The sequence below is a fragment of the Nicotiana sylvestris genome, chromosome 4 (assembly GCF_000393655.2).
Source record: "Nicotiana sylvestris chromosome 4, ASM39365v2, whole genome shotgun sequence".
NCBI classification, from domain to species: Eukaryota; Viridiplantae; Streptophyta; class Magnoliopsida; order Solanales; family Solanaceae; genus Nicotiana; species Nicotiana sylvestris.
In genome coordinates, this window is record NC_091060.1 from 169499925 (window position 1) to 169518445 (window position 18521).

An 18521-nucleotide genomic window follows, 5' to 3' on the forward strand; every position below is an offset into this window, starting at 1 on the left:
CCTAAATCCAGTAAACTCTTCTACTGGTTGAGATTCCACCTAATGGCTATGCTAATATACTATAGAGGTCTACGGCTAAGTAGCACAGTCCATGTCGGAAGGGAAAATCCTTGACCTAATCCTTAGGCATGTTATTAGCTGTAGAAATCCCAAGATGAATGAAGCATGCTGTTTCTTTTTGTACAATAATGCGTAGTAGAATATTAGAAAGCTAAAGATGATTGGCTGATTGGGATCTGAAGAGCCAAAAGATGAGCCAATCCCCGTAAATTCAGCTTGTCTTTTTGTGTTTTAAAATGACAGAAGGGACTCTGTTCTTCAATCATTTCATTTCTATTTGAGTGAAAGGAATCTGTTGAATTGTTTGGTTTTAAATGGAGTCATCTCGTTCGTGAATCTCTCTTTACCCTTCGGCGGATACTTGATTTTCATTATCTATTGGGAGTGGGGCATTTAGAAAATATGGGGATATTTACACTTTTGGTCCCTCAACTAGTGGCAACTTTTTATTTTGGTTCTGGTAATATTTTACTAAACATATATATTAACCTTTACTTAATCAAATTGTACAATTTTGTCTTTTTTACATAGGAAATATATTATACAGAAAAGGGCTAGAACTGTCCTTAGTGGCCGGGCAACATACTGAGGTGGAACAATAGAGTGTTGTGGGTAGGGGGATAATATTGCTTAGGGGATTCATAGATAACTTTAGGAGGCTGCTCATACCTTCGAGATGTTCAGGGATTAAAACCGGTGACTTGGGACGCCTTAAAATTCCCAAGTGGCGACTCTGAAATAAACAAAAGTATGAAATTGATACAAAAATGCACCCCCCCCCCCAAACCTATTTTGAATAAAAATGTCCCAACCGTTATCTTTTTGGCTCAATATTACCTTTATTACTGACAAAAAAAATAATAAATAAATAAATAATATCCACGTGTCATTGTCCCATTGGCCTAACATAAAACCTAAGGCAAATTATAATTAGACCCACCTATAACATGCTCGGATATTGACTCGCCCCAATTTTAACATAACTCCCCCCTCCCCCCCACAACACACACACATCCCTCTGCCTCTTTCGCCATTTCGTTTTAGTGAGCATTTTTTTATGAGTTTATGTCTACGATTATCATGAGGCAAATGCAAAATTGAGTTCTCTATTAGAATATTTTTTTATGGAAGGAATTGTCATATCCTTCTTAATGCAAAAGGTTTAGATTCTTTTTGTTTATGTAATGAGTATTTTTTAATATATAATTTCTTTATTTGAAATTTTTGGGGGTTTTCTTCACTATTTTTTGTTATTCCCATGTGAAAACCTCTAGGGTTTTTTCAATTGTTTCTAGTGTCTATGTAATGTGTATTACAAATTTTAATTTATTTCACTATTTGTTCTATTAATATATAAGGTTTTCTGCTCTGTGTAACGGATATTGCGCTATTGTCACATGTCATACCCCCTTGGAATAGTTGGAAATTTTTTAGATAATTCACTAGTATTTATTTTCCTCTTTTAAATTCATTCTTGTTATCATGGATTCAATTTCTCGATTAGATTATTGTGCTAAGTCTAGTAAAAAAATTCTATTTATAACTTGCTAGTATGATGGGTTGTTGTGTTTGTTGCAATTTCCGGTGGACTCCGCCCAAGTAGCAACGAGGAGATGAAGGCATACATATTATATATATAGAGAGAGAGAGAGAGAAAGAATTGTAATTTTAAATCGGAGCGGGTCAATATTCGGATGGATTACGGATGAGTTTAATTATATTTTTGTTGAAGTTTAAATTAGGCCAATGGAACGGTGACACGTGAATACTAATTAATTTTTTTTCAGAATTTTTTGTTAGTAATAAGAGTAATATTGAGTAAAAAAAATAACGCTAAGAGTATTTTTATTCAAATATGTGAACAGAGGGCATTTTTGTACCAATTTCGATACTTCAAAGGTAGGTTTGGCCATTTTCCGTATATTATATTTTGATCATTTTTAGAAGTATGCTACTCTAGAATATGGAAAAATAGCTCAAATTCATTAAATTTGTGAAGATTCACAAGTAGAAGGATTAAAGTGTACATTTTAATTAATTATTTAAAGACTAATACTTCGATGTTAATTAGATATCACAAGGATCAAATTCAGATTTTTCAGTATCAGAGATTTAAGGGGCCCATAGAAGATTCCTTTTTGATTACTTTTGGTTCTTTTAGAGAGGTGGTCCACTGAATCGAGAAATGTTTTCTCTAGCCAAAACCCTAGACTAGTGGGAAAACTAATTAATTGTGAAAACCTAGGCTTCTATAGCTATTGCAAAATTAATTAATTGTCTAAATTATGGGGTTCATGGTTCGGTTTGGGTCGGTTTTTTCCTAAAAAGAAATCAAGCTAAGTAAGTCGATTTTTCAAATATTGGAACCAAGCCAAACCAATTAAGTCAGTTTTTTGTCGATTCGGTTTTTCGGTTAATTCGGTTATTTATCGGTTTTTTCTTAAATATGAAACATATACTACCAAACACATTCCGACCGCTACATTTTCAACGTAACTCTATCAAATCAATTGTTGTTTGAGAAATCTATCATTTACCAAAATATATTGATGATAATTGAATCAAATAGTGATGAATTTTTTAAGTACTCAATTAAAAATCGATTATTTTTAACATGAAATAAAATTCTTGTATTTAGCAAAAAAAAAAAACTACCTATCAAACTAGAATGTAAAGGCAAAGAATTAGATTATTATAATAGCAAAGAACTAGACTTAAAATACAAATGACTAATATGTACTACAAAATTTTAGAAACTTTATATAAAAATATACATATATATATATGTGTAATAATAAATTTAAATAGCTACTTTTATAGTTGATTTGGTTCGGTTTTTCGGTTATTTTTTCATTAAAGCCAAAACCAAATCAAATTTGATCGATTTTTAAAATTCAAAACCAAAACAAAACCAAACCTAAAAAGTATCAGTTTTTTTGATCGATTTGGTTCGATTTTTCAAATTTTTATGAACACCCCTAGTCTAAACCATTGATAGTGCGAATGCCTAGAGTTTTAAAAACATTAAAATTAAAAATGCTTAAGTGCTTCAATTAATATGAGGCAAGTTATATATTTGATCGTTCAGCCAAAAATAATTATTTCTGCTAGTTAAATATACAAAAAAAAATATATTGATTATGTATAATATTATACATTAATATATAAATTATATATATATATATATATTGCTACTATTATTTTTGAAGGGACTATACAATATAATTTTCTCTTTTATTTACCTACCTAGGCCATCTATAATCTTCCAAACTTTTTCTCATTATCTTCACTCACATTGACGTTGGATTTACGTGGATCGTGGAAGTTAGCTATAGTCTTCTAGCCTGTTTGGCTAAGCTTCTCAAGAGAGAGAAAAAGCTTTTTTTTTTTCAAAAGCACTTTTTTCTCCTAATTTGAGGAGTTTGGCCAAGTTTATTTGGGGAAAAAAGTGCTTTTGGGAAGAAGCAGAAGCAGTTTTAGAGAAGCAGAAAAAAGTAGTTTCTTTTCAAGAGCAGAAGCAGAAGCAGTTTTGGCTTTTCTTCTTACCTAAAATACCCTTAACAAAATATAGTATATACCAAAATAACCCTTAAACCTAATACTTAGGATATTAATTTATAAATATTTCTTCTTATTTTTAGGAAAACTTTCTAATATATAGTGACTTTAGGGGTGAATGCTTTTATATTTGTTGAAGGAATTTTAATATATTTAACTTATATTAAAAGAATTAAGTACTTTTTAATTTTATTTTCATATTTTACTTAAATAAAATGATTTTTTTAATTATTGCATGTAATAACAAAATTTTGATATTATTTATTTACTTATAATATTAATTATTAAGTAAATCTATTCATGTTCTTATTCGTAATTTGACACTTAAAAGCACTTTCTAAAAAGCTTGGCCAAACACAAATTATTTCTCAAAAGTGCTTTTCAGACTGATTAGCCAAACACAAACTACTTCTCTCCAAAAGTACTTTTTTCAAAAGCACTTTTGGAAAAAGTGCTTCTCAAAATAAGCTGATTTCTCCGACTTGGCCAAATAAGTTATTCATATGGTGAACTTTGCATTGCATCACGTGTGAGATGAACTTTTTTATACTTTTTTTTTCTACCATTCTCCCATGTATTCACTCTAAAGTTTACCTTTTTCTATAAAGTAGATATAAAGTTGTCGTACTTACTATCCTTCCTGAATTTCACTTGTAAAATTACATTGAGTTTGTTATTATTATTGTCGTTCAGATAGATTCAATCAATTCATTATCAGACAGGAAAAAGGCAGAGGGAGAGACCGCAACGTTCCTCAGTATGAAAAGTGAGTGTAAAATCAGATTTATCCATTTGGACAAAAATATCAATCAAATGGGATTTTTTAAATTGATAGAAAAGAAAGATTGTACAAATATAGAGGCATTATTGAAAGGCAGACAAAATGTGATGGAAGTGCACGAGTTTAGATACGTTTCAGTTGAAAGGCAAGAGCTAGTATGTGAAATTAAAGGAAAGAGACAAACCAGCTACAGCAAAGTATCTTCAAACTTCAGTTCTGCTCTTTTTCAACAAAGAAAAAGTTAACACCGACCCTAAATTTGGTTGAAACTTAAAAAAATATTTTTGAAATTGTATTTAAAAAAAAGTAAAGTTTTGTCGGTGGAAGAAAAAATTTCACTCAAAAATTGCTCTAAACTTTCCGGAATTTGAAATCTTTTTTGTAATTTTCAAAAGCTAATCATATTTCATGAACAAACATTGTTTTTCTCGTCCAGACAATTTTGAATTATGTGGCTAACAATTTAGGAGGTACAAAATTTGTGATTTGTCTGTTATTATTGTCATTTGAAAAGAAAAAAAATACTGGAAAGATAAAAAGTTTCCGTTTCTCCTTGTTTAGTACTTAAGTAAGCAATTAAGAGTGGATTAAATAAAAGTTGAATTATGTACATCTTCACATACATTTTTTAACCTGTTCAAAACTACATGGGAATGAGTAAATATATCATTTTTACTATAATTCTAAAATTCTTGTAATTCTTACCAAGCAAATAACTACAAGTAAATCATCATTACTTCACTTAGAAAAAAAACTCTCTAGTGTCTTTCTGATTCACTCTCCACACCCACTTTATTAAATTCATATGTGGATTTAATTTTTTAATATGTTATATTCTAATCCAGTTAATTATAAAAGATAGGCTATATTAGTGCTGACAGCTTAAACATGATTTCCAAATTCTGATATTTCGCAAAAGGGGGGGGGGGGGGGCAATCCAAAAACAATATTCACAAAAAAGATAACAAATGTTAACTTTTTAGAAATTATAGTCTGTTATTGAGGACTGATAATATTTTGTTTCTAATCAATGAGTTGTGTAATCTTTTAAATTCATAATGATCAATGTATGAATGGTTTTGCTGCTAAATTAATACTACTTAGTAGTTTTTGGCATGATTGCTGGCCAAAATATCACGACAATACTAATTAATTTTGTAATGAAATTTAGAAAGATGTTAACTCCTAATTATTCATTATGAGAATCATTATCTCCATCTCCTTATGCAACTAGAATTCATGTTTGCAGTATAATTTTGATATCACTTATTGGATTTTACTTTTTTCTTTATTTTTCTTTTTGAGTCTCACAATTTTATCCATGTTTCACAAATTAAGTAAGTTTTTACTTTTTTAAAAGTACTTCATGAGTTTCTTGACGTGGGAAACTATTGGTCTTAAATCTTAATTCTCAAATGGGAGTCATGTTTGTAATCTAAATCATACTAGCTAACTAATTAGCTTTCAAGATCTAACTAGTCAAACATTGACTAAAGTCGATCGACTATACTTAGGGTGTTCAAACCGAACTGGAAAAGCGTACCAAATCGAAAAGTCAAATTAAATCGATTAAAAAATCCAAGTAGGTTTGATTTGGTATTGAATAAAAAAACGAACCAAACCGACAGATAAATATATAATTTTTATATATACTTTTAAGACTTTATATAGAATTTTCTTTAAAAAATATCTAGAAATATTTGGGATACTCTCATGGAATGTGATATAATATATCTATGAAGTGCACCATTTTTATTTACTTTAAATAATGAGTTGTATCATCACTTTCTTATCAAGTATTATTGAAATGCGTCAATCTCTTATTCGTTCATATCATGTATCAAGATCCGTTAAATTCTTACTATCTTTTTCGAATTTGAAATGGTATTTCGATAATTTTAAAATTAAATAAAATATGTCATTATTTAGATTTCATATTGATGTTTATGTTTAATTATTAAATTTGCTACCTTGCTAGCGTATATCAACGAAAAATTACTATTAAACAACTAAGAAAATAATTATCACGTGTTGCTAAAAAAATTATCTCATAAGAATATTTTAATAGATCATATGTTTGTCATTTTTTAAAAATTTTACTAAACATATATTCGTTTATTAAAATTTTATCTATAACTTTAACAAATTAATATTGAAATAAAAAAAAAAACTCGAAAAACCGATAAAACCGAACCAATCCAATCCAATATAGTTGGTTTGGTTTGATTTTGATAAAAATCGAACCAACCCGGTTCATGTACACACCTAACTATATTGATACAAGAATCCCGTATAGAAGGAATATCAAGAAGGGACAGACCACAATGGGCTATTGTACGCAATTTCTGCACCATATTGTTTCCACGACTCGAATCAGTAACATTCTGGTCACATGGCAGCAACTTTATCAGTTACGTCAAGACTCTCTTTTGTTATATATAAGAAATATATAAATAATTTTACGGTTACTGATTATAAATAATTTTCATCGCGAGCTAAAAGTGATATTTGACTACAAATAAACCTAGATGACAGTTGATGGCTTAATTTTGGGATAAAAACTTATTTTTAAGAAAATAATTTGAGAAAAAAAAAAAGTGTACTCGGACAGTATGCAGTAAGGAGAGAGCGGCTATAAATTGGATACAGAGAGAAAAAGCTAACACAGGGGAAGGTTGGGAAGGAACAAATCCCATTTGGGGAAAAAGCAAACTTAATTCCCTCAAATTTAGAAAAGGGGAATTATGGGAATTGAAATTCGGCCCGCCAACAGTGACAGTGCAATTGGTAGTGCACCGGTGGTAGTTGGACTTCAACCATTTGCGCTAGTTGACCATATAGCTAAGGTTGATTGGTCTCTTCTCTCCCAAATTCCCGGCGAACGTGGTGGCTCCTTCCCTGTACTTCTCCTTTCTCTCTGTCTTCTCGTTTTTTTTTTAATTATTCTCAATTTTTCCTGTCTCTTGATTCTAAATCTTTCTTAATTGCTTGTGATTTCTAAGTTTTGAGGATTCCATGATTTCATAATAAGAAATGTTTATTGCCAATTGCTGCAAATTGGATCTTTAATTCCACTGTCTCTCTAACTAAGAAATGTGCATATTTTCAGCTAGCACTGTGTGTATGTGTGTGTTTGATTGTCATTTTTTAGATGGCGGTGGGACTAGGGGCGGATTTATAGGGATTATTATGGGGCACGTGAATCCATGCTCTTTCTGCAACATTAAATATTTTATGTACATTTTTTCTAAAATTGATATATTATTAAATGTTGGCACCCATGTTTTAGGAAGGTTGAATGGTGCAGTTGGTTGAAAGTTGAATTATTTTCTAAGAATAATAGGGATCAATTCCCACATAACACATTTTTTTCTTCTTTTTTTAATTAATAGTGCACCAATTCACTAGAAATACTAGATCCGCCTCTGGGTGGGACAGGGAATTTGGCAGCTGGATTTGATTGTTGTTGATTGAAGCTATCTAGTGCTTTAAAATTCAATTGGGATTGCATGCAGATGATGCTCTTCAAATTTAGAGTGATGTATTGCTATAATAAAATCAGTGAGTAACAGGACAGGTAAAAACGGTATGAGACAAACAAGAGTCAACTTTTTTCCGATGAGGTTTTGATGTATTGAGTGAGATGATCTCGGTTGTTCGTATATCATAAAGTTTATACCTTTCATATGTGATTCTAGAATTCAACATTATAAGTTGTTGATTGATTAAGTAACCTTTCCGGATTTTACTTCTACAGTCAATCTGAGACTGAAAACAGGGTTATATGGCATTCGGGATTGGACCGACAGAGAGTTGAAAAAATGCATTTTCCATTCTGTCGAAAATTCTCCCTTTTATCTAATCCATGTGGGTTTCATTTGTTCAAAAATTATATTGTTGTATAGTTTACTGTTAACTCTGCTTATTTGCAAACAGTTCCAAATTCAGAGATCATACTGTTAACTCTGGATACTGCTGTGAACACTTATTGGATACAGAAGATTCTTATAGCAGATAGTTGTGGCGTAGTTGTTTGGCTTATCTTACCCTTAACAACTAAGTGAGGCATAATAGTTACCTAAAAATGTGTGTAAACTACAGGCCATGAAATATTATGTTTGCTAGGAATGTCCTTAATTGTTTTAAAGAGGAGTCTGATTAACTAGTTCTAAGAGTTTTGCTTCTTTTTTCATTTGTTTTCCTTTGATAACTGAAGGTTGCAGTTGATGAGTTGAAGCATATACTCAACGAGCTTAATTCCCATATCCTTCCTTCTACTGATGATGAATCTCCATTGAAGACCATAGCTGGGGGCAGTGTTGCAAATACAATTAGAGGGTTGGCTGCTGGCTTTGGGATTAGTTGTGGAATCATTGGGGCTTGTGGCAATGATGAAGAAGGTAAATTATTCATGAGCAACATGGGCTTTTACAAAGTGGATATCTCAAGATTGAGATTAAAGAATGGAACTACAGCTCAGGTGAACACACTTGTTGGATACTAGGATTATGTATATAGATAATTCCCGGGTATTCAAAACTGTGTATTTCTGATGTACAGTGTGTTTGTCTGGTTGATGAAATTGGCAATCGTACAATGCGTCCCTGTCTCTCTAGCTCTGTGAAAGTTCAGGTGCTTGCCACTTTTATCTCGTCGAATTTAGTGGTGACTAATGATTCTAAATGGCGTGCAAAATATTAAGCAAAGTGATCTTAAGCATATCTTATTATTTCCTTGCTTATCAGGCAGATGAACTGAAAAGAGAGGACTTCAAAGGTTCCAAGGTGAGGATTCCCTTATTTGATATGCTGAACTCTTGTTTGCTTCTTGAACTTCTTGTCTCCATCATTTCTTATAAATTAGTTATTACGATGTTGTATTTGTACCCAGTAATTTGAGTTCTTGTATCCATTTATGAAATCTTTTTAGTATCTACCACAAACTTGCTTTTCCTGTTATTACTTGCTGGAGGACAACTCTGGGAAATTTGTAGCATTTAGTATTTCTTACTTATTTGCCTTTGTTTTGTAACAGTGGTTGGTGCTGAGATATGCCATACTGAATATAGAAGTTATTAAGGCAGCCATCAAAATTGCAAAGGAAGAAGGCCTTTTTGTATCGCTTGATCTAGCCAGCTTTGAGGTAATTGTTCACATAGGCTACATGGTGTTATCAGAAGCTTGGCATTTCATTATTTGCTTTGAGTTTTTGAAGCGGAATGATTATCTGTCTTCTCAAATGATACGGAGATCTTATTTCGTACTCTGCATTTGAGCTGTCTGTAGAAAACAAAATTTCATGAGATAACAATTGGAGACGCTTAAAAATAACTCAAAGTTTGAATGGAACTCATATTTCTTCGTTTCTGTTGAAATGTGTCTGATTTTTCCTGTTACTCAGCAAAAGGATTTGTGATCTTCTCCATTTTTGGTTTTGGTGCCTTTCTGATATTCGTAATATATGGCAGATGGTGAGGAAGTTTAAATTACCTCTAATTGAATTACTGGAGTCAGGGAACATAGACCTTTGCTTTGCAAATGAGGATGAAGCAACTGAGCTGCTAAGGTGATTACCTGTCCTTGGATTGAAACTGAGATATTATATTGAGATATAACGTTCATGCAGTTCATGCAAATGAAGCTCCATGTCTTTTCAACATTTGGTGCAGAGGTGAAGACAATGCAGATCCTGAGGCAGCACTTGAATTTCTGGCTAAACATTGCAAGTGGGCTGTTGTAACCTTAGCACAAAATGGGTGCATGGCAAAACATGGGAAAGAGGTATCTCTTATCCTTCCCACTAGCAGCAAAAAATGCTTTAGGAAAGGACCTTTTTTCTGGATATGCATCCAATTACCGAAAGATGAAGTCCTTTTTTTCTTCTTTCAAATGCCTCAACTTAGTGATTCTTTGTCATTCATAGAGTAGGTTTGCTAGCAAACTTAGTAGCATTTTGTCGCTGTTGATTTTACCATTGTAACTTAGTGTTGGTTTGGTTAACAAAGATGAAGTATTTTGGTTTTCAGTTAGTCCGTGTTCCAGCAATTGGCGAGGCAAAAGTAACAGATGCTACAGGTGCAGGAGATCTGTTTGCAAGTGGGTTTTTGTATGGATTGGTACGAGGGCTGCCACTGGAGGAATGTTGCCGGGTTGGTTCTTGCAGCGGTGGGTCTGTGATTCGATCTCTTGGGGGTGAGGTGACTCCTGAAAACTGGCAATGGATGTACAAACAAATGCAGACAAAGGGAATCTCCATTCCAGAGCCAAGCAAATGCTTGTTGTGAGTCTTGTGATATATAAGAGTGATTTTGTTCTATCGTCACGAGGTTTCTTCTCCCTCCAGCCGAAACCTCTCCTCCCTTCCCCCCTCCCACTCAAAAGAAAAGGACAAAGGAAAAAAGAGCAGCACTGTGTTTTTTAAGTGCCTACTCCTGCTATTTGACTTTTCAAGAAGAAATGTTGAACGAGGTTCCTATTATTGAATCCAGATGTCCAATTTAATTCAAATATCGTGATGCAGTTTTATGTACACTGCCTTGAAACTTGCCATAGAGCAGAGAATCAAAGCTTTTATCCCTTCGTCCTGCTTCTCTGAGTTGTAGCTCGATGAACTTGATTGAACCTAGTTTGTACAATCCACGACCAGAACATGCATCTTCCTTTTTATAACGAGCTATTAGAAATGATATTCAAGTAGAACGGTGGTTCTCTGACTCGAACGGATGCATTTTTCTTTCTTTTTTAACTTTTTTGGCAGTGAGGAATGGCCCATGGTGCGATTAGAATCCTGCACTTAAGTACTATAAGATGAAGTTTTGATCACTAAACTAAAGCTCATTCAGCAATTTGCTTAACAAGAAATTCGCCCAAGTATAGTAATATAAGATGAAGTTGAAATCTCTAAACAAAAGCCCGTATGGAGATTTGCATAACAAGAAATTTATCCGTCCGTTGGTACCACTAGAAATAATATGGAATAATAATTGAAATCCATTTAAGCAACAATGGAAAGAACAAATAGAAAAAAGCAAATGAAGATGGTCTGTATCGAAGACCCACGCAGAAGCACTCGCTTAATAATTATAGAAGAGCTCACAAACCCCACCAAGTAAGGTGACGATGATGATTGATGGCATTGCATCTGGAGTTGATGAGAAATCATAACCATTCATAGAACTAGCCCAGATTTACAACGATGAAAGTCCAAATACGTTGTACAGCTCTGAACTGAAGATAAGGAATTCAAATATAGAGCTAGTCGACACATATATTTTTTTAAGGCACTATGGAAATTTTACAATATATCCCATTAACTTTACCTATTGGAAGAGACACTTGTAATTATTGCATTAGCTTCGGATATCATGACAACAAATTGCAATTATACTGCACAAGTGGATGTGAATAGAATATGTAATACCTCAAGGTGTTTAGTTTTATTATATATGAGGTTCTCCGGCGACAGTTCTAATCTGAAATTTGATCAGAAACCAATTAGTGGAGGTAAAATACTTGGCTTTTAAAACTACAAAGGGGTCTGTCAGCTTGTTTCTGTACACCACATGGAGGTAACATGCACGTCTAACAAATACACACATTCTTTTCCTTTCATATATAACCTACTCAAACTTGTGAATTAAACATAACGATAAGCTCTCATTCAACCATAGTCATAAGTTTCCCTCATCTCCAAACTTAACAAACTAATACACCACCCCTACCTCAAAATCTCTACAGTTTAGGCGAACCATTACTACAAGCAACTGTCCTCCCAATTCTTGACCAGACAAGGACGAGAAAGAGTAACCTAAAGATTTGGTCAGTTGCTTATGGAGTTATAGTGAAGTAGGAAGGTCATGTTGTCATTTCATCGACAGTTACTGACAGAAGAAAATGAATTGTGCATAACACAGAAAAACACGGAGAGAGAGAGAGAGAGAGAGAGAGAGAGAGCTCTAACCCAACAAAGTCATATATAACTGTTTATAGTTCAACTTCAGAAGCATGATTGGACCAAAGTAAAGCAAGATTGCGTAATAAAACATCCAAGCAGAAAATATTACCCATTGTGCCACACAAAATCTCAATATTCTAACAAGAAATCTCTGAATATGAAAGAAGAGAGGCCTAAAGGAGGACATAACATCATCAAATATCCATCGGGGCAGCTCCCTGATCAGCAGGCGCACCCTCTTCAGGTGCTGCTGCCGGTTCATCACTACCAGCTTCATCTGGGGCTGCAGCAGGAGCTTCTTCACCAGCTATCTCAAATTCATTGATCAATGCTTGTATAGTTTCCTTGTCCAACATATGGAAAGCCTCTCCTACTCCTACCACTGCGACCGTGCAATTGGTGCTTGTTAGTTTTTCTCCTTGCAAAGTTTCTCTCAGTGCAAAGAGTGCGTCCTTAAGCAGGCTTTCCCGTGAAGAATCCATGAAAGTCTCAAACCTACGTTCCAAGTAGGTTTTGGCAGCTTGTGATCGAGATCCAATGGCAAAAGCTTGATACTCGAAGTAGTTACCACTAGGGCAATTGTAATAAAGGTGAGCACCAGACTCATCCAGCCCACCAACAAGCAGGCCAACACCATAAGGCCGTTTCCAAGATCGTTGAGTGCAGACCTGCCACACAAGTGAATGTTAAGATGATATTGATCAAGAAAGAGGCATCAACTTTCAAATCAGACAGTTAGCCTCGCATACCAATAACAAAAATCCGTTCCATCAATATATCATCCTGACAAATTGAGGGAAACAACAACATATAGCTCAATATCCACCAGGACATGACAAAGGACTAAAAAGAATTTTAGTTTTTCTTCAGCTCTCCTCCATGAACTAGGGCTTTGCACATGTGCCATTTGCAGGTGCACTGATTCTCCGTAGTGAAGAGCTAAAGAACCTTGTTGACTTTTCTGTTTCATTACTGGAACAGAACTGTTCGAACATCAAGAATACCAGCTATCATCTAAGAGCTGAGCTCCACTTTTTCCTTCTGTAAGACATTTCGGGACAAATTATAGAAATCCTATATCAGGCACCACAGTTGGTTGCAACCTATCATCGTAACACCCGAAAAACTGTGCATAAATAAGATGTTCAGAGCTTCCCAAGACCATATGCTTTCTTGAGAAGAGCTAGAGTCTTTTTTTTTAATAAGGAAGCTAGAGGAGTCCTCTTATTACTATTTGACATGAGCTAGTAAAAGAAAAGGGCAGCCCGGTGCACTAAGCTCCCGCTATGCGCGGGGTCCGAGGAAGGGCCGGACCATAAGGGTCTATTGTAACTATTAACTAACTAAAATATTATATTAAGAACTCAGATTGGTAAACTTGATGTAACCTTACTCTGAATTGTTAAAGCAGAAAGAATATGACAATTGTCTACACATCAAGGCTTGTAAAAATGACTCAAGAAATTAATGCCACTCAATTTTCTTTGCAGCCCTCTAGTTTTAACAGTTGCCGGAACACAACTTATTCCACAAGTCTAAGAAGGTATCATTGCAAATTGGTCAATTAAGCCATACACTACTTCGTTCATTTTTTATCCCGTGCATGTCTATATTTCTTTTGCCTCTATGGGAGATTTCTAGAGTTCGCGGAATTAAGTGCAAATTTCAGAATCCTCAGAATTTAGACGTGTGTGAAAGTGTTTAGAAGTAAAACCTCAGGACCTACTTGAATTGCAGAATTACCAACAGTTAGCAATAAGAAAAATTTCAAGGAGTGTCTGCAATAATAAAATCATGGAACTCAAAAAATCACAACGTAAGGCTAAAGTGAAGTTTTAGACTGCAAAACCCATTCCATATTTTCTAAACACGAAAAGTAGAAGTTTCTAGCGGGTGAGTTCTAAAATGTACAATACTTTTCCATAAAGACAGAATAGGCAGCATATAGTAGGTACCTAATTCAAATAGTCTGAATTACACTGTACTTCCTTACGAGAAGATTAAGAATGATCACTTATGATAACAGCTTGAACAACACTAGCTATTACGACTAGGCCACACATTGCAGCAACTCATTTATTACCATGTTCCCTCATTTGGCAAAGTATCTAATTTACTCAAGAACATATATTGATATCTGACAGGAAAATCCAACGATCTTATTCCCAGTTTTAAGGCACATTTAATTACTCTAGAGGTAGCACTTCATATTATGGCACCTCATTTGCAAAGTGGAAGTGGGAAAAAGTTTGGACAAGCCGGGCTATAATGTGACTATGATGCAGCTCCAGGAATGACAAATGCATGTGCAAACAATTAAAGTGCATCAGCTTTAACGGAAGTTGTTAACAGTAAAATAGAATGGTAACTAGCTCCAAATAGATCGCCCAAGAAAAAGCATAGCACCTATAAGCTTCAAATATGCAGCAATTGGCAAGTAATTTTCTTCCATTCCAAGTTTCGAACTGAATATGGATATTTGACAAGTGAAAAACAAACATAAATTAATTCTAGGACCACGCAAGAGTATTTACAACAAACCTACTTTAGTCAATGGAGCAATAAAAGCGTTCAAGCTATATTACCAATCTGTTGAATGGTCACTCGCTAAAGCTCATGTCTACCGTTTCAATAACTATATCAGATAAGTAGTTCTTATGCATTTTAAGAATCTAGGGAGCCGGACCTAAATCTTTTACGGTGCAATCTTCCTATAGTTGCATAGTTGAGAAAACTGCTCTATTACTGAATATATCAAGAGAGCAGCACACAAGTCTACAAAGGGAATACGAAATAGGAACACGGACATCGATAACCTTCATGCTAAACCAAATTAAGCTACGTCTCATTGCATTGAAGTTGTGACTCAATGTCACTGGCAATGGGAGGAAAGCAAGGAAGAAATGAAAATTTTTGAACAGATTCCTCCTCCGCCTCCCACCCTTTTTCTTAGAACTGTTGCTTATTTACTCACTTTGTAAGTAAAAGAGAGGCGCAGCTAGAGATAATGAACGAGAAACTACTAGCCAAAAGGAACACAAACACTTCAATTCAACAAATGATACTAATACTATACAACAAGAGCTTGAGAAAAATCCAACTTGTAATGAATGAGAAACTACTAGCCAAAAGCAACATAAACACTTCAATTCAACAAATGATAATAATACTACACGACAAGAGTTTGAGGGAAAATCCAACTTGCTTTCCCCAGAAGGGAAATTCTGAAACCAGAACACTAGTTCCCCCTTCGAACCAAGCTAAAATCAGAGGTGGATCCAGGAGTTTAAGGCAGTGGATATAGAGTACCACTGCACCAACTACTCCTTTGTGACAGTAAATGCAAAAAAAATCATAAATTTCCAATCCAAAGTTGTTTCCTTAGATATCTATAGCTTGCACCCGCTGCCAAAACCTTGCATTCTGCGCATGACTAAAACCCTAGCCCCTCAATTTCAACAGCGCAACAGACGAATTCAGCTCATCAGCAAATAACAAACCGCAAAAAAGCAATCATTTAAGCAGATATCAGATACAAAACAACTTAGGGTTTTGAGAAAGAGCGAACCTGAGCTTTATCAGCGAGCTGAACAACAAGGCGGCCTACAGGCAACGGCGACTCATAAGCGTAACTATAATTAATGCACTCATTACGCATATAACGAGAAAGTACACGGCCGTCGGCAGTAAGTCCGGCGATTGCAACTCCGATGTGGTCATCAACTTTGAAGATCTTCTTCTGGTGAGAGGATAACTCAGAATTCGCCTTATTAACGCACGCGAGAATCACGTGCGTCTTCGATCTCAAACCTATTGCCGCTGAACCTTGCTTCACTGCCTCCATTGCGTACTCTACCTGAAATAGCCTCCCCGCCGGTGACCATGTCGTCACGTCGGTATCGTACTGGTTTCTGAACATTCTGTTTGTCAAATGTTAGGGATTATAAAACGATGTCGTTTTTTGGAGTTTGGAATCACACACTTTGTGCAATGCGAAGCCTTTCTGTTTCTCTCCCTTTAATGGAGTTGGGAGAGTGAAAGCTTTGAGTTGTCTTTTCTTTTTCTTCAAGGCAAGAGTGAAGAATTGGGTTTTTTCTTCAAAACCCAACAAGTAACTAGGGCCGTCATCATCATGGGCCATCTGCTAACTGGATGGCCCAATTACGGTTATTATGAATGGGCTGGAGATGGAAAGTATGGGTCCAGTATCTCGAAATTGATTGGATCCAAATCCAAGTCCTTTATTCTTCATGGAAGAATTAAAAGGAATTTTCATAAACCACTATAGTTTAGAGCCTAATAACTACAATTTACCTAATTATTAATTGTAGCTACTATTCAATTGTTATTAACTTGTATCAAATGCATAACAAATATAATATGTGTCAACTATATTCATTCGCGCAACGAATACAACATGTATCAATTGTATTCGTTCGCGCCAATTGTATTTATTCGTGCAATGAATACAATATGTATCAATTGTAACCAAAGCGAAATATAAGTGTGTATACAAAGGATACAACTTGTATCAACTGTATACAAAGGTATATATAAATGATACAACATGTATCGACTATATTTGTTCGCGCAACAAATACAACTTACGCGAAATACAAAAATACAGAAAAATAAAATAATTCTTGTTGAGATTCGAACTCAAGACCTTCGCTAGCTAAGTAGACTCTCTAACCAACTAAGTTATGAGAGCTTATTGCTCTCATATTCAGTTCAAACCAATTAATTTCTTATTTCATGGATTTGCTATAAATTTAAATATAGCTACAAATAGTAAATTTGCTAAAAGTATAGCTGCGAATAATAATTGCAGTGTAAATATTTGATGTGTCACGTAATTTTTTCAAGAATTAACCTAAATAGTCTTTCACCTAACTGCTTATAAAAATACTCTGCGGATATAATTCATATGTACCCGCTAGGAAAAGTAACACGTGAATAGGACTGACTATGTGTGTAAAGATTCTGTAATGACTCGATCGGACATTTTGTGTAATTGCGCCCTGTTTTTCCTTTTTATATTTCACACGTGTGTGTATAATTTTATGACTTATGGGGTTGGTTATTTTTTTTTTTTTGGAGGCTTTCGTTTTGAATTGGAACCTTTGATTATTGACTTAGAAGTTTAAATTAGAAATATTGACCAAACTTTATTTTTTGTGAAAACAATCTCGAAACAATATTTTGATGGCTTTAATAGCTTCGTATTGTGATTTTGGACTTAGGTGTATGCCCGAAATTGATTCCGAAAGTCCGTAGATTGATTTATGTTGTTTTGTTGAAATTTGGCAATTTGAAGTTGAAAAATTTGACTTTAGGTTAACTTTTAGCTATCGAGCTCGAATTTTGAATTTTGGACTTGGAATAGGTCTGTTATGATACTTAGAATTTGTCAGCAAAAATTGGTAACATTTGTAGTTGATTTAATAGGATTCACACATTTAGTTGAAATTCTATAAGTTTTTGAAATTTACTTTGCAACTTATGCGTTTTAGTGTTCGATTCATAGTTATAGATGTTATTTATGTATTTTGATCGCGCGAGTGAGTTCATATGATATTTTTAGACTTGTATAGATGTTTGCTATGGAGGCTCAAGGGCTCGGATGAGTTTCAGACATGTTTCGGAATGGATTGCATTACAATTAAACTATTTGGTGTGTAAGCACGTGATTTTTGCCCTATATGAGAATTACTCCCAAAAAATTCAAAAATAAAATGATTTTTCTTTGGTGTGCAATTTTGTGATATTTTGTGATATTTTGAATAATTATTTGTATTTGTCTGTGCGTGTTTATTTGATAAATTAATAAAAAATACAAAAATATGTCGCATTTTGCATGTAGGATTTAATTCTATAGTTGTTAGTAATTAAATTTGTTTTACAAAAATTAAAAAATTACAAAAATAGGCATCGTTTGCATTTTTAGCATTTAATGTCCAAATATACAATTTTACGCTTAATTAATACTTAATTGTGCGTTAATTGTTATTGGGAGTTAATTTGCGCTTTTATAACTTAATTTAATTCTTAATAATAGTTTAAGTATTTTTATAATTTAGTTTTAGAGAAATAAAAGAAGAAAAAAGAGCGAAAATATAAAGAAAGTCGGAATTGGGCCTCTTCTTCAATTTCAAGCCATAGGCCCAAA

General features: G+C 34.0%; 2 protein-coding genes across 2 annotated transcripts; one reads left to right on the forward strand and one right to left on the reverse strand.

The window, feature by feature from the left end:
- The first annotated feature begins 6991 nt into the window (after positions 1-6991).
- LOC104221768 (uncharacterized) lies at positions 6992-10977 on the forward strand. The gene is made up of 8 exons (XM_009772897.2): positions 6992-7299; positions 8616-8879; positions 8960-9031; positions 9145-9183; positions 9434-9541; positions 9867-9964; positions 10068-10179; positions 10425-10977. The coding sequence occupies exons 1-8, from the start codon at positions 7144-7146 to the stop codon at positions 10680-10682; spliced, it is 1107 nt and encodes a 368-aa protein (XP_009771199.1). The 5' UTR covers positions 6992-7143; the 3' UTR covers positions 10683-10977.
- Positions 10978-12354: 1377 nt separating this feature from the next.
- LOC104221769 (proteasome subunit alpha type-1-B-like) lies at positions 12355-16430 on the reverse strand. The gene is made up of 2 exons (XM_009772898.2): positions 15921-16430; positions 12355-13020 (listed from the first exon to the last, which is right to left on the reverse strand). Exons 1-2 carry the CDS (start codon positions 16269-16271, stop codon positions 12547-12549), a joined length of 825 nt encoding a protein of 274 aa, XP_009771200.1. The 5' UTR covers positions 16272-16430; the 3' UTR covers positions 12355-12546.
- Between the last annotated feature and the right edge of the window lie 2091 nt (positions 16431-18521).

Coding starts and splice junctions, on each gene's coding strand:
- LOC104221768 (XM_009772897.2), top strand. CDS start 7,144: ATGGGAATTGAAATTCGGCCCGCCAACAGTGACAGTGCAATTGGTAGT. Junction 8,880..8,959: donor AGAATGGAACTACAGCTCAG/GTGAACACACTT, acceptor TCTGATGTACAG/TGTGTTTGTCTGGTTGATGA. Junction 9,965..10,067: donor GAAGCAACTGAGCTGCTAAG/GTGATTACCTGT, acceptor CATTTGGTGCAG/AGGTGAAGACAATGCAGATC.
- LOC104221769 (XM_009772898.2), bottom strand. CDS start 16,271: ATGTTCAGAAACCAGTACGATACCGACGTGACGACATGGTCACCGGCG. Junction 13,021..15,920: donor AGCTCGCTGATAAAGCTCAG/GTTCGCTCTTTC, acceptor CTTGTGTGGCAG/GTCTGCACTCAACGATCTTG.